This window comes from Cebidichthys violaceus, unplaced genomic scaffold, assembly GCF_023349555.1.
Source record: "Cebidichthys violaceus isolate CVI_PGR_0920_01 unplaced genomic scaffold, fCebVio1.0.p SCAF_64, whole genome shotgun sequence".
In the NCBI taxonomy this organism is placed as follows: Eukaryota; Metazoa; Chordata; class Actinopteri; order Perciformes; family Stichaeidae; genus Cebidichthys; species Cebidichthys violaceus.
The window spans coordinates 346311-362777 of record NW_027176861.1 but is presented as its reverse complement, the minus strand read 5'-3'; the positions used below and the strand labels follow the sequence as shown (position 1 = coordinate 362777).

Below are 16467 nucleotides of genomic sequence, written 5' to 3'. Positions count from 1 at the left end.
CTTTTTCATTTTCATCCAAACACATTTATTCAAGAGAACTTTAAGTGTTGAGAGGAGATAGAATGTTCAAATAGATACATGTGATATTTGACTTCATCACATCTAAATACGTCTTTAATCAAAGTCCTTTAAATGACCAGAGCTTTCAACCGCATCTCATGAGCTTCTTCACTGGAGAGAGTTTGTTTGAAAGTGGTTTGAAGTAGTTTACATTCAAAGTATTTCAGTAGATGTTGTTGTACATGTGTTGTCTTACACTTCACATGTGAAGAGATGAGTGACTTTTCACATGTGACGTGTTTTAAATGTGATGCTTTTAAAAGAAGAGAAGAAGAAAAAGTAGTTCACAAGAAGAAGAAGAAAGATCAAAGATCAGTGTTCACATTACAGACAAATAGATGATGGACTTCAAACATCTGAAGTGATGGAAGTCATCAATAACAGACTTCATTCACATTTTAACTTCATCTCATCAACTTGATCTTTAATGTTGTTCTATTGATATTTCATGTTAAACGTGTTTAGTTTCATATTGTTTCAAACATGTCGTCACTTCAGTGACTTTGATTTGTAAACTTGTCAAATAAAAACCTTCATATAAGACATTTCCTACAGCACCTGAAGGCACCACAAGAGCCCGCCCCCGAGGAGCTGTGATTGGTGGAGAGCTGGTGTCGTCAGGGGAGCAGAGAACCAGGAGGACAGACTTTAAATAAACCAGCAGGGATTCAATCATCAAACATTTCTACCTGCTGCAGGTGAGCTCACTTCCTGCTGCAGGTGAGCTCACTTCCTGCTGCAGGTGAGCTCACTTCCTGCTGCAGGTGAGCTCACTTCCTGCTGCAGGTGAGCTCACTTCCTGTTTGTGTTGTGAGACACTGCAGTACGAGTCTGCATCTATATGTGTGTGTGTTTTAAGTAGAGCTCTTATCCAATCAGAGTTGACCTCTCTGTCTCTAGGTAGAAGAGAGGCTCTCTAGGTAGACTTTACTGATTAAAGTATAGTGTTGATTGTCATAGTGATCAACCAATCAGATCTTTGGTTTGACATGTTGGGCGTGTTCTTTGATGTCAGAGCTTCTAGCTGGTCTACTAGTACGTCATCATTAACGTGTGCTGTGATTGGTCAGTGGGCCAGTGACTGTTGTGAAACTATCTAGCAGAACTTTGTAGTAGAAAGAGTTAAAGTTTAAAGATATGTAAGAAGTTTTTAGGTGACATTACATTTTTAGCGTTTTGACATGTTGGGCGATGACGATCTCAGTATCTACTGCCTCTGTGGAGCGGACGTCTTCATTAAAACGTATTCAAGAAGTACAACTGTGGAGACTCGACCGTCATCACTGGTGTCCATGAATCCAGAAGGACTTCTTACTGGAACTGAACCGATGTTCTGATCATTGAACTCTTCTTAACAAAGAACGGAGGATGGACTTTGTCTTACTGTGTTCATGTTTCTGTGGAGTTGTCTTCATGATGTGCTTCATGTTGTTCCTCTGATGTGAATCATATCTGAATGCTGATCTTCAGTGTGAGGATGAATTCCTGTTTTAGCGTCTCAGTGTTGCTGGATTATGCAGAGAACTGTTGAATCGTGTTATTTGGGTTTTATGTTATTCTACCTGCTTTGTTGTCATATAAATATATGTGACTGGTTCTTGTGAGTGGGTTCTTGTGAGTGGTTATTGTGAGTGGGTTCTTGTGACTGGTTATTGTGAGTGGGTTCTTGTGAGTGGTTCTTGTGAGTGGGTTCTTGTGACTGGTTATTGTGAGTGGGTTCTTGTGAGTGGGTTCTTGTGAGTGGGTTCTTGTGAGTGGGTTCTTGTGACTGGTTATTGTGAGTGGGTTCTTGTGAGTGGTTCTTGTGAGTGGTTTTTGTAAGTGGGTTCTTGTGAGTGGGTTCTTGTGACTGGTTCTTATGAGTGGTTCTTATGAGTGGGTTCTTGTGACTGGTTCTTGTGAGTGGGTTCTTGTGACTGGTTCTCGTGAGTGGTTCTTGAGAGTGGGTTCTTGTGACTGGTGCTCGTGAGTGGTTCTTGAGTGGGTTCTTGTGAGTGGGTTCTTGTGAGTGGTTCTTGAGTGGGTTATTGTGAGTGGTTCTTGAGTGGGTTCTTGTGAGTGGGTTCTTGTGAGTGGGTTCTTGTGAGTGGTTCTTGTGAGTGGGTTCTTGTGACTGGTTCTTGTGAGTGGTTCTTATGAGTGGGTTCTTGTGAGTGGGTTCTTGTGACTGGTTCTTGTGAGTGGTTCTTATGAGTGGGTTCTTGTGAGTGGTTCTTATGAGTGGTTCTTGTGACTGGTCCTTTATCGTTCTTCTAAACCAGGAAATGTGTTTTCTGAGGCACATTATTTAATCAGCTGTGTCTTTATGATCAAAACAACCTGCACAGAAACTGAAGCAGAATAAATAGATCCACAGAAAGAAAGAAGCAGAGTTTCAGAAACATCTCCATTAAATGATTGTACCAGTCCTGGTGTCCTGAGACCTAAACAGGGACCAGTCAGTCCAGTGGTGCAGTGACCCACTAACCCAGTGGTCCAGGTTCAGTGGTCCAGATCCAGTGATGCGGTCCTTCTGAGCTCACATATCTATTTGAGTCAAAGTTCACTTCCTGTGTGATTTTCTTTAAATGCTGTTGACCACTTCCTGTTTCTGTTTTCTGGAGAAGATTTTCCATTGTTAGCATGTTAGCATTATGTTAGCATTTCATGACATCAGTATTTTGCACCAATCCTTTAATGTGAATGACATTATTGCAGCAAAGTTAATGTGGGTCCATTCAACACAACATACGTGTTGACGTGTGGATTGAGACCTCATGAGAAAAACCTGTGTGACTGACAGCTGCTCCCAACCAATCAGAGCTCTGGAGGGGCGGTAACTTCCTGTGCCAGAGACTCTAAACTGTCCTGGTAGAGATGTTGTGGTAAAATAAGTCTTCTTGCAGAAATAACAACTGTAATATTTATCTGACTTCAGTTCAAGTTCATATTTAACATTTATGTCACTTGTTTGTAACTGAGAACGTGTGGCTGAAGACAGAATCTGAATAAGTGTGTTTGAACGTCTCTAAGCTTCTCTGTCCTCTGGAAACAACTAATAACAATATAATCTATATCATAGAATAGTAATAATTAGTTAGTTAGTGACGCTGTCAGGACAGAAACTAAATCATGAGATTGTTTCTCCTGAAGAACGTTTAAACATGAGAGGTTAAATAACTGATGCAGCATCAACGTCTACATCATAACTGTATTAAAGGTTTAGTGCAGTTTATTGTTGGAAGGAGATCATAAGAAATCAATGTAGACTTTAGAGTTGGTCATAAATATCATTTAGAAACAAATGATGTTAATGATTTCTGTTTAATTGTCACGTCGGTAATAAGAAGCTGCAGATTCAACCTGTTTGTGTTGTTTTCATCTGACATTTGTTTCCTCTTGATACAAATATAGTTTCCTGTTTATTGTCTCCCTTATTTATATATATATATATATATATATATTATATATATATATTATAATATCGATAGCAAAACTAAATACATTTATACTTCAATAGTTTGCTTTACAAGTGATCTCTGAAGCCTCTTGAACCTCAAACTGTGTTTCAAGAAGTAATCCAGAATAAGATGTGATGACTAGAACATGAAGTGATGTTATTACTGTTTCAGAGTATATTTGAAGTACAAGGTCTCATTAAGATGAACCAAATAAAAAAGTATACATCGTAAAAACAAATCAGACAAAAGATCACACTGCAAATGTTCATTAAAACCAAGTGGATCCCACCAGTGGTCCTGTGTTCTGATTGGTTCTGAACTGCAGAGTCACCTGACAAACAGGAAGTGGTCCTCCAGCCGACCTGCCGAGGAATCTCTCGCCTGAGACTCCAGGCGAAGATCCCAAACACATTCCCGGTGCCTGATGGGTAATGTTTCCTCCCCGACAACGAGGATTACCAGTGGTGGTTCTTGGAGAGGTAGGCGATGAGCGCCACGGCCACGCCCACATAGATACCCGTCCCGATGGTGATCGACAGCACCGCCAGGAAGAGAGCCCGCCTCGAACTGGAGCTCGCCAGGTGGAAGTCTCCTCTCGACACCGCCTTGTTGGTCTGAGGGGAGGAGCCAAAGAACAGAAGTTAAACATATGAGGTAGAAACCAGACTGTTTCTGTCTCAGGAAGGTTCCGAGTGTCCTCTGACTGGAGAAAGGTGCTTCAAAGCTTCCTTTCTTATCTCCTTTAGCAAAGGGAACATGATGGATTACTGAGGGGGTGTCGGGGGACCCCCTGGCCTTCACCTACAAAATATCTCTCAAAGGCCCAATCCCAATCTCCACCCACGTGAGGGTTTAGTTCTGTCCAGTGTTTGAGGCTCTCTGGCAGACATGTTGAGCCCTTTATGAACCCTTTCTGTAGTATGCTGACTTAGCCTAAGGGAATTACCCACAAATCATTGCAACGTGACGTTAAACACGGGGTAACCAGTGGACGCATGGAGACGTAAACAGAGTGTTTAGCTGTCTTATTAGATCTACTCAGAAACATTAAGGTAGAGATGAACACAATGAACTTGAAATCAGATATGTATTTATTTATTCATCAGATTTGATTTTGTCATCGAAGATGTTTTGACATAAACGAGTAAACATGATATGAAATGACCTCATCTAGTGAGGAGAGAGCCTGAAGACGTTCAAATCAGGAGTATAACGTCTGAAATAAATACACACAGTTATACATCTTATCTGTTGTCGTTGTCATGGTAACGTGATATGTTGCAGCAGAGTGCTGTCCCGTTCATATTTACACCATTTCAAGCCCTCACAGCCTCTCACACTCAACCAGTTACCAGCTGACGTCAGTGAGTCCTCGAGGGTTCAGGGTTAGGGTTTAGGGAGGACATTGGGATTGGGCCGTTCCCACTTCTCTGCCATTCTCTACCTGTCCACCAGAGGCCCTCACACTTTCCCACCTGTCCCGGTCACCTGACCTTCTCCTCCCACCTGCTCACCTGGTCCCACTTTACCTCGTCAGCCCTGCTGATATATAACCAGCCCTCGCCTTCACTGTCACGCCTCCCTGGTCCCTGAAGTCCTGTTCACTGCTTGACCTGTTCACCTGTTCACTTGTTCACCTCTTGACCTCTTGACCTTTTAACCTTTTCACCTGTTCACTTGTTCACCTCTTGACCTGCTCACCTCTTAACCTGTTCACTTGTTCACCTCTTCACCTGTTCACCTTCAAAAAACAATGTGAGAACATTTAACTTGACATTAAAATGGGAATTTTACATTTGAACATTAACTGCAGAACTCACATTGCTGATTAATTTATTCAGCAAAGCTGAAGATTTTAATTCAGCCTGTATTTCAAAATAAGAGCACACTTCTATTCACAACACCTTCGTTAAGGTTCAACAAATACATCTAAAAACTGCTTTCAGAGAACCAAATTAGCTGTAAGAGAATAAACAGGATTGTTTTAACTCCACTAATAAACACACTAACGGATGGAAACAAGCGCTCAGGCACATTTTATTTTCACGATTTTTAAATTGGGTGAAACGTTGCGATTCATTTGGCCGTTAATCTGCTTCACAAAGGAATCCTGAAAGTTTGTGTGTTTGATGGTGGAGGTTCATGAGGTTAACAGAAAGCAGATTATGAAGCCGAGGAAGAACATCAGAGAGGAAGCATCCGCCGCTCTGCTTTTTAATCACTTTTTAATCAGGATGATGTGATCAGGAAGCAAAACATCCTGTTTAGTTTGAGACCTCAGGCTACAGCAAATATCTGTTCCTGATCTGTTTCTCTGCAACATGAGAGACAATGACGGCTGCAGCCTCACTCCTGTAGAGAGTTCTCCTTCAATAATAAGACTTCTAACAGATAGAAACAGCATCATTCAGACATACACAGTACACTCTGTGTGTCACATGACAGGAGAATCCTGTAGATATTCAATTACTTTCATTATTGAACTGTAAATATTGACTGAAGTGGTTCACTGTGATTTGTTCAGCTGATAATCAGATACCAGGACTCTGAAACCAAACCCCAGAAAGCTGAGCTGCAGTTCATTAACTTTTTAAAAGTTATAAATGCTGACAAATATTTTATCTAAAGCACTATTAACCATGTTACATTAAAGTTGTTTATTAAACCATAGACAAAATAAAAGTAAACTTTCTGCCTCTTTCAGCTTTTAAAAAGACGTTTTAAGTTCAGAGTGGCCGCGGTTGTTAAAGTCCAGTGATGGAAAACAAGACCACCACACCAGACTCTCGTGAAGCATCCTGTTCTGTGATTGGCTGAAATCTGAGGCTGTTAATGGTGCTGTCAGTGTTTTGATCAATGTGACCTGATGTGTAAGTAAAGAAAGACTTTAGGATCAGATGTCAGATGAATAGATCTCTCTCAGGTGTGTCCCTTAACGAGTTCAATTAACAGTGTGGACATGATTAACAACGTCGGGACACGTTTAACTATCGGGACACGTTTTACCATTGTGACACGTTTAACTATGGGGACAAGTTTAACCATCGGGACACCTTTTACCATCGGGACACGTTTAACTATGGGGACAAGTTTAACCATCGGGACACCTTTTACCATCGGGACACGTTTAACTATGGGGACAAGTTTAACCATCGGGACACCTTTTACCATCGGGACACGTTTAACTATGGGGACAAGTTTAACCATCGGGACACCTTTTACCATCGGGACACGTTTAACTATGGGGACAAGTTTAACCATCGGGACACGTTTAACTATGGGGACAAGTTTAACCATCGGGACACCTTTTACCATCGGGACACGTTTAACTATGGGGACAAGTTTAACCATCGGGACACGTTTAACTATCGGGACAAGTTTAACCATTGGGACACCTTTTACCATCGGGACACGTTTAACTATGGGGACAAGTTTAACCGTTGGGACATGTTTTACCATCGGGACACGTTTAATTATGGGGACAAGTTTACCATCGGGACACGTTTTACCATTGGGACACGTTTAACTATGGGGACAAGTTTAACCATCGGGACACCTTTTACCATTGGGACACGTTTAACTATGGGGACAAGTTTAACCATCGGGACACCTTTTACCATAGGGACACGTTTAACTATGGGGACAAGTTTAACCATCGGGACACCTTTTACCATCGGGACACGTTTAACTATGGGGACAAGTTTAACCATCGGGACACGTTTAACTATGGGGACAAGTTTAACCATCGGGACACCTTTTACCATCGGGACACGTTTAACTATGGGGACAAGTTTAACCATCGGGACACGTTTAACTATCGGGACAAGTTTAACCATTGGGACACCTTTTACCATCGGGACACGTTTAACTATGGGGACAAGTTTAACCGTTGGGACATGTTTTACCATCGGGACACGTTTAATTATGGGGACAAGTTTACCATCGGGACACGTTTTACCATTGGGACACGTTTAACTATGGGGACAAGTTTAACCATCGGGACACCTTTTACCATTGGGACACGTTTAACTATGGGGACAAGTTTAACCATCGGGACACCTTTTACCATAGGGACACGTTTAACTATGGGGACAAGTTTAACCATCGGGACACCTTTTACCATCGGGACACGTTTAACTATGGGGACAAGTTTAACCATCGGGACACGTTTAACTATCGGGACAAGTTTAACCATTGGGACACCTTTTACCATCGGGACACGTTTAACTATGGGGACAAGTTTAACCGTTGGGACATGTTTTACCATCGGGACACGTTTAATTATGGGGACAAGTTTACCATCGGGACACGTTTTACCATCGGGACACGTTTTACCATCGGGACACGTTTAACTATGGGGACAAGTTTAACCATCGGGACACGTTTAACTATCGGGACACGTTTAATTATGGGACACATTTTACCATCAGGACATGTTTTACCATCGGGACACGTTTTATCATCGGGACACGTTTTACCATCGGGACACGTTTTATCATCGGGACACGTTTTATCATAGGGACACGTTGAACTATCTAGAGTCTCGAGTCACAGTTCAGCATCTCTGGTTCTGGTTTTATCAAACTCTCCATCCTCCTCCTCCACCTCCTCCTCCTCCCCCTCCTCCTCCTGCAGAGCTTTCTGTTGTTCAGGGATGGATTTCAGTGTGGGAAGTGTTGCCACTAGCAACCAGCCTTCTCTTTTGGAGCTGTAGGTGTAGAGTTGCCATGGAAACCGCATCCACAACACAACAAATAGGACAATTAACCTCTGAGCCCGATTATCTTAAAGGGACAGTAGTGATGTTCTACTGATCTTAAAGGGACAGTAGTGATGTTCTATTGATCTTATAGGGACAGTAGTGATGTTCTATTGATCTTATAGGGACAGTAGTGATGTTCTACTGAGCTTGAAGGGACAGTAGTGATGTTCTATTGATCTTATAGGGACAGTAGTGATGTTCTACTGAGCTTGAAGGGACAGTAGTGATGTTCTACTGAGCTTAAAGGGACAGTAGTGATGTTCTACTGAGCTTAAAGGGACAGTAGTGATGTTCTACTCATCCTAAAGGAACAGTAGTGATGTTCTACTGAGCTTAAAGGGACAGTAGTGATGTTCTACTGACCTTAAAGGGACAGTAGTGATGTTCTACTGAGCTTAAAGGGACAGTAGTGATGTTCTACTGAGCTTAAAGGGACAGTAGTGATGTTCTATTGATCTTATAGGGACAGTAGTGATGTTCTACTGAGCTTGAAGGGACAGTAGTGATGTTCTACTGAGATTAAAGGGACAGTAGTGATGTTCTACTGATCTTAAAGGGACAGTAGTGATGTTCTATTGATCTTATAGGGACAGTAGTGATGTTCTACTGAGATTAAAGGGAGAGTAGTGATGTTCTACTGAGATTAAAGGGACAGTAGTGATGTTCTACTGATCTTAAAGGGACAGTAGTGATGTTCTATTGATCTTATAGGGACAGTAGTGATGTTCTACTGAGATTAAAGGGACAGTAGTGATGTTCTACTGAGATTAAAGGGACAGTAGTGATGTTCTACTGATCTTAAAGGGACAGTAGTGATGTTCTATTGATCTTATAGGGACAGTAGTGATGTTCTACTGAGATTAAAGGGACAGTAGTGATGTTCTATTGATCTTATAGGGACAGTAGTGGAATACCAGCAGATTATCTAACAGACAGAGAGAGACAGACAGACAGACAGACAGGTCGTCCTCCTCCAGCTGACTACAGATCAGTTATATAAGCTGTATTGTGTCATTGTGTGTAGGAGCAGCTTTATGTCAATGTTCCAGAAACAGAGAGAAGAAGAAACTGATCAGTTCATATACTAATACTATGTACTATATACTTATACACACGCTACTCATACTTATACTATGTACTATATACTTATACACACGCTACTCATACTTATACTATGTACTATATACTTATACACACGCTACTCATACTTATACTATGTACTATATACTTATACACACGCTACTCATACTTATACTATGTACTATATACTTATACACACGCTACTCATACTTATACTATGGACTATATACTTATACACACGCTACTCATACTTATACTATGTACTATATACTTATACACACGCTACTCATTACATCAACACCGACACACAGCATACTGTAAATTAGCCAACACAGTATTTACACTGCTGAACTACTGCTGACACAGCACTAATACAGGGCTACCTTGTGATTGACTCATACTTTGGTACTGCTAATTGTTGCTGCTGGTAGTACAATAACAACTACCCTTACTACTACTACTAATCTGCTGATACTACAAGTATCAGGCAAGGCAAGAGTATTTATACGGTGCATTTCAGCAACAAGGCAATTCAATAAAATGTACTACTGACTGACTACTACTACCGGAAATCTATTCCTATTAGAGCAAATACTACTGCTACTGCTTGTGCTGTTATTGGTACTAGAACCTGATCTACTACTGCAGTATTACCAGTAGTACTACTGGCAATCTGTCCATACTAGAAGTAGTATTGGTGGTATTGGTACTACTAATGGTATTCTACTCAAACCACTGCTTGTATTACTCTAGCTGGTAATGGTACTACTCCTAGTGCTTTACTAATACTACTAGTAATACTGCTACTGTTCCTGATGGTACCAGTACTACAAATAATACTGTGTCAGGTCATGATGCCTCAGGTATGTCAGGCTAGCTCAGGTGTGTGGGCTAGCTCAGGTGTGTGGACTAGCTCATGTGGGCTAGCTCAGGTATGTGGACTAGCTCATGTGGGCTAGCTCAGGTGTGTGGACTAGCTCAGGTGTGTGGACTAGCTCAGGTGTGTGGGCTAGCTCAGGTGTGTGGACTAGCTCAGGTGTGTGGGCTAGCTCAGGTGTGTGGGCTAGCTCAGGTGTGTGGACTAGCTCAGGTGTGTGGACTAGCTCAGGTGCATCAGGCTAGCTCAGGTGTCTGTTGACGTGTCCTCAGGTGTCTGTTGGCATGTCCTCAGGTGTGTGGGCGTGTCCTCAGGTGTGTGGGCGTGTCCTCACCTGGTGCGACAGGTAGAAGGCGGCGATGCCGAGCGGCCAGAAGCAGCACAGCATGGAGAAGACGCTGAGGCCCAGGTGATCTCTGGGAGGCATCAACAAGAAGGCGTCTTCACTCTCTGATTGGCTGGAGTATTCACTCTGATGACATCACACAGGTGAGTTTACATGGTTACCTGCAGTGTGAAGACTCTGAGACATTTATCTCTGATGGATGAATTAAATCCTTTATGACACACGTCACTGATCTTCTCTGAAACTAAGAAAACAAGGAGGAGGAGGAGGAGAAGGAGAACAAGGAGAAGAAGAAGAAGACGGAGAAGCAGAAGAAGAAGAAGGAGAAGAAGAAGAAGAAGAAGAAGGAGAAGGAGAACAAGGAGAAGAGGAGGAGGAGAAGGAGAACAAGGAGAAGGAGGAGAAGGAGAACAAGGAGAAGAAGAAGAAGGAGAAGGAGGAGAAAGAGAACAAGGAGAAAATGAGGAGGAGGAGGAGGAGGAGGAGAACAAGGAGAAGAGGAAGAAGAAGGAGAAGAGGAGAAGAAGGCGAAGACAAAGAAGGAGAAGAGGAAGAAGAGGAGGAGAACATGAATCTTCACCTCAAGCTCCTGGAACTCGTCGTCGTCGATGTCGTACGACACCGTGTGGACCTTTGCGTCAGCAAACAGCAGTGCCTCCTTTGTGAAGGAGGAGGAGGCGTCCGGACCCAGCCCCTCGATGAAGGAGGTCTCGCAGCACTCTCCTCCCCCGGTCTCCCCCCACAGGAGGAGGCCGGGGGTCGGCCTGAAGCGGGGGTCCGACACCTCCTGCTGGGGGAGAAGAGCGCCAGGGTTCAGGAGCTGAGGAGGACCCCCACCTCCTCCTCCACTGCTCCTCTCCTGAGGAGGGTTCACCACCAGGTGACCTTGATAAAGAGGAGCAGAATACACCAGGAGCAGCGCCTCCCGAGGCTCCGCCCCCAGCCGGTGGGTGTTGATGAGGCCGTTTGGTCTGCAGGTGTCTCCTCCTCCACCTCCTCCCTCCATCCCTCCTTGGGGGCGTCTCTCAGAGGAGGTCAGAGGCTGAACTCTGCTGAGAAACAAAAAACAACAATAGAACAACAATACAACAACAATATAACAACAATACAACAATAGAACAACAATAGAACAACAACAGAACAACAATACAAAAACAATAGAACAACAATAGAACAACAATACAAAAACAATAGAACAACAACAGAACAACAATAGAACAATACAACAACAACAGAACAACAATACAACAACAATAAAACAACAACAACAACAGAACAACAATAGAACAATAGAACAAAGTCTATGTTATCTTATTTTGACAACAATAGAACTACAACACAACAAAAGTAGAATAAGGAAGAGAAGAAGAGGAAGAACAAGAAGAAGAAGAACAAGAAGAATGAGAAGGAGGAGAAGAAGAAGAACAACAAGAATAAGAAGTAGAAGAAGAAGGAGAAGAAGTAGGAGAAGAAGTAGAAGAAGGAGAAGAAGGAGGAGATGAAGAAGAAGAAGTAGAAGAAGAAGTAGAAGAAGTAGAAGAAGGAGAAGAAGAAGGAGGAGAAGAAGGAGAAAAAGTAGAAGGAGAAGAAGGAGAAGAAGGAGAAGAAGTAGTAGAAGAAGGAGAAGGAGGAGAAGATTTCAGTGACAACCTCAGCTTTTTGTCAGAGATCAGCGCCTCGTTTTATTTATCTTCTTCTTCATCGTTCATGTTTTCAGATCAAAGTCTGTTTTATTATTATTGTTTTATTGATTTTTAAAAGACACACACACACACACACACACACACACACCCCTCGGATAAACCTGGAGACCTCTGCAGGGCCCCAGGCCCTATGTTGAGTACCATGCAGTAGTAGTGAATGCTGATATTTAGATGACGTCATTGTCAACATGTTTTTGAATATTACTAAATCAAATAATCCTGCATATTGATAACTACGCTGAGCTTCACGCGCGCACATATACACGCACGGGACGTGTACATCCCGTAGTCACGTGTTTACATGTTTACTCTCCGGTGAATACCGACACTGTCACCGGCTCTGACGTCATCCCAGTGATGCTAAACATGTCGTGTGATCACGAGCGCACACACTCACCTCCCAAGGTGAGACACGAGACCGCGCGTCCATCCGTCCGATCCCCTCCTCCGTCCTACAGCCGCCCTCAGCGCGCTCTGAGCCGGCTACAGGAGCCGAGAGAGACCCGGTGGGTCTGGATGGTCCGGAGCGAGGGGGAGAGAGAGAGAGACAGGCGGGCAGGAAGGTGTCCGTCTAACCGGAGGATGGTTCTCCTGTGTGTGTGTGTGTGTGCGTGTGTGTGTGTGTGTGTGTGTGTGTGTGTGTGTGTGTGTGTGGGGGGGGGGGGGGGGGGGAGAGAGAGAGAGAGAGAGAGAGAGAGAGAGAGAGAGAGATCCTCACCAAGTAAGGCTCAGTGACCACAAACTGGAAATCTAAAGAAAGACACAAAACGTCATGGACACCAAAAGAAAACAGAATATGTGGTCACTGTGGGACAGGTGAGGCTGAGACAGACAGACAGACTGGTGAGACTGCGAAAGAAGGCGATATGAAGTATAGGAGGAGGACATATGAAGTATAGGAGAAGGAGATAGGAAGTATCTTGCTGCCCAATATATATTAACATGCCACAACCTGAGGGACAGTGAGTGACCTACACACACAGTCGATATATATATATATATATATATATACATATATATATATATATATATATATATATATATATATATATATAAAATTAATAGTCAATCTAGATATTATATTAATGGTATTATTGTATTAATATTAATGTATGTTTAATTATTTTTGTTGATGCTTTGGCAATACTGTTTCTGGACTTTATTGTATTCATACTAGTTTGTTTCACTTATTGTATTCATATTAATTTGTTTCACTTATTGTTTTCATACTAGTTTGTTTCACTTATTGTATTCATATTAATTTGTTTCACTTATTGTATTCACATTAGTTTGTTTCACTTATTGTATTCATACTAGTTTGTTTCACTTATTGTATTCATATTAATTTGTTTCACTTATTGTTTTCATACTAGTTTGTTTCACTTATTGTATTCATATTAGTTTGTTTCACTTATTGTATTCATATTAGTTTGTTTCACTTATTGTATTCATATTAGTTTGTTTCACTTATTGTTTTCATACTAGTTTGTTTCACTTATTGTATTCATATTAATTTGTTTCACTTATTGTATTCACATTAGTTTGTTTCACTTATTGTATTCATACTAGTTTGTTTCACTTATTGTATTCATATTAATTTGTTTCACTTATTGTTTTCATACTAGTTTGTTTCACTTATTGTATTCATATTAGTTTGTTTCACTTATTGTATTCATATTAGTTTGTTTCACTTATTGTATTCATATTAGTTTGTTTCACTTATTGTATTCATACTAGTTTGTTTCTGTACCTCTGCTTCAGGCTCTTAGATGCTTGTTTAAAGGAAATGTACTTATGACTTCTGGTGACTAGTAGTTCTTTTGATTACCAATGTTGAATACACTTATTGTAAGTTGCTTTGGATAAAAGCTAAATGACTGTAATGTAATAATGTAATGTGTATATCAAATAATATATATAGCGTGTGTATATGTAATACTATATATAACGTGTATATGTAATAGTATATATAACGTGTATATCTAATAGTATATATAACGTGTATATCTAATAGTATATATAACATGTGTATATCTAATAGTATATATAACGTGTATATCTAATAGTATATATAACGTGTGTATATCTAATAATATATATAACATGTATATCTAATAGTATATATAACATGTGTATATCTAATAGTATATATAACATGTGTATATCTAATAGTATATATAACGTGTATATCTAATAGTATATATAACATGTGTATATCTAATAATATATATAACGTGTATATCTAATAGTATATATAACGTGTGTATATCTAATAATATATATAACGTGTATATCTAATAATATATATAACGTGTATATCTAATAATATATATAACGTGTATATCTAATAATATATATAACGTGTATATCTAATAGTATATATAACGTGTGTATATCTAATAATATATATAACGTGTGTATATCTAATAATATATATAACGTGTATATCTAATAATATATATAACGTGTATATCTAATAGTATATATAACGTGTGTATATCTAATAATATATATAACGTGTGTATATCTAATAATATATATAATGTGTATATCTAATAATATATATAACGTGTATATCTAATAGTATATATAACGTGTATATCTAATAGTATACATAACATGTGTATATCTAATAATATATATAACACGTGTATATCTAATTATATATATATATTATTGGAGAGGGTATTCTCAGTTCACACTCCAGACCGGTAGGTGGCAGTAATGCACCTGTAAGCTGTTTGCCAACCGCCATAAAATCTCAAAAGAAGAAGAAGAAGCTCGCAAAGACCTCATCAAAGTAGATTTCGGAAAGGTAGAGGAACTATGGACCCAATTATTTGTTTAGAAACAGAACTCCAGAAGGCCCAGCAGAATGAGGAGTCAGTGATGGGTTGTGATGTATATGATATGGTTTGGAGGGAGGGGTTATTGATTAAATTAAATGTGATAGGAATAGGTGGCAGAACATATAATTGGATTAAAGATTTTTTTAAGTAACAGATTTATTCAAGTCAGAATTGGGACAGCACTATCTAGAAGATAGCGGGTAGAGAATGGTCCACCACAGGGCGTCATCAGCCTGATTCTGTTCTCCATCATGATGAATGATGTTCTCCTTCAGGTTCAGGGGGATACTGGGCGATCCCTATTTGCTGATGATGGAGCACTGTGGAAGAGGGGAAGAACATAAACCATATTAAAGTACGAGAGGCTGTGAATGTGGTAGAAAGATGGTTTTCAAATTGTCTGTGGGAAAAACTAAAACAATCATGTTTCCTAGAAAGAGAGGAGAGGATGTTCAGAAAAAGATGTACGACAAAAGATTGAACAAGTGAACGTTGTTAGGTTTCTTGGGGTGTGGTTTGACGATTAGTTAACATGGAATGAGCATATTCAGAGGATAGTTATGAAATATAATGAGGTGTCTTACAGGGACAGAATGGGGAGCCAGCAGGTCTGCAATCAAAGATATTGATCTCGCTCTGATGAGGTCAGTCCTTGATTATGGTTGTGTGGTATTTGGATCAGCTGCAAAAACTTCACTAACGAAGCTGGAAGTGTTGCAATCCAAGCTCTGAGACTGTGTTGTGTTTGAGACGCAAGCTGTGAAATATGAACAATCTTCAAGGACATTCTGGAGATAATCATCCGACCACAAAGGTGCTTCTGCCATGTTGGGAAGAGAACGGGCCAAACGGGAATGTTTTGTAAGGAGCAGTGTAAAACGATCAAGAGAGATGTCATTGGATCAGATTCACTCCTACAGTACCGTACTATCAGCCTTTAAAGACATTGATATCATGGCAGGAGTGGTGGAGGATAGACTACAGACAACATATCAGACACTTACTCCAGCATACACAGATGGATCTAAAGATCCTAATACAGGAGAACTGGTTTTGCAATACGAAGTCAAAAGCAGAACATCAGATCGTCTGTCTGTTTCACAGTTGAGACGTTTTAACAGCACTGCAGTGGATAGAGGAGGTTCGGATCAAAAAGGTCATTGTCTGTTCAGATTCTCATCCTCATTACAATCATTCACATCCCACAGCAGGCAGGATTTAATCAATGGAATATAGGAAACACTGTTCCGACTTAAGAACATGGGTTTGTTTGTATCATGTATGTGGGTACCAGCTCACAGAGGGAAGAAACGAAAGAGCAGATAAATGAACAAAACAAGCTTCAGAAAG

At 40.7% G+C, this 16467-nt stretch overlaps 1 protein-coding gene across 2 annotated transcripts; it reads right to left on the bottom strand.

The window, feature by feature from the left end:
• Positions 1-58: 58 nt before the first annotated feature.
• LOC137890298 (synapse differentiation-inducing gene protein 1) lies at positions 59-12872 on the bottom strand. 2 transcript variants are annotated; one of them, XM_068734485.1, is made up of 4 exons: positions 12666-12872; positions 11146-11617; positions 10554-10691; positions 59-4114 (listed from the first exon to the last, which is right to left on the bottom strand). In XM_068734485.1, the coding sequence occupies exons 2-4, from the start codon at positions 11569-11571 to the stop codon at positions 3956-3958; spliced, it is 723 nt and encodes a 240-aa protein (XP_068590586.1). In that variant the 5' UTR covers positions 11572-11617; positions 12666-12872; the 3' UTR covers positions 59-3955. The 2 variants fall into 2 exon arrangements, with proteins under 2 accessions (XP_068590586.1, XP_068590588.1); XM_068734487.1 differs by having other exon boundaries at positions 11146-11614.
• Between the last annotated feature and the right edge of the window lie 3595 nt (positions 12873-16467).

What these genes read in the sequence shown, in the direction of transcription:
- LOC137890298 (XM_068734485.1), bottom strand. Translation starts at nt 11,571, where the DNA reads ATGGAGGGAGGAGGTGGAGGAGGAGACACCTGCAGACCAAACGGCCTC. An exon ending in ACGAGTTCCAGGAGCTTGAG is followed by an intron (nt 10,692 to 11,145) that starts GTGAAGATTCAT and finishes TGATGTCATCAG; the next exon opens with AGTGAATACTCCAGCCAATC. An exon ending in CCTTCTACCTGTCGCACCAG is followed by an intron (nt 4,115 to 10,553) that starts GTGAGGACACGC and finishes TCCTCCCCTCAG; the next exon opens with ACCAACAAGGCGGTGTCGAG.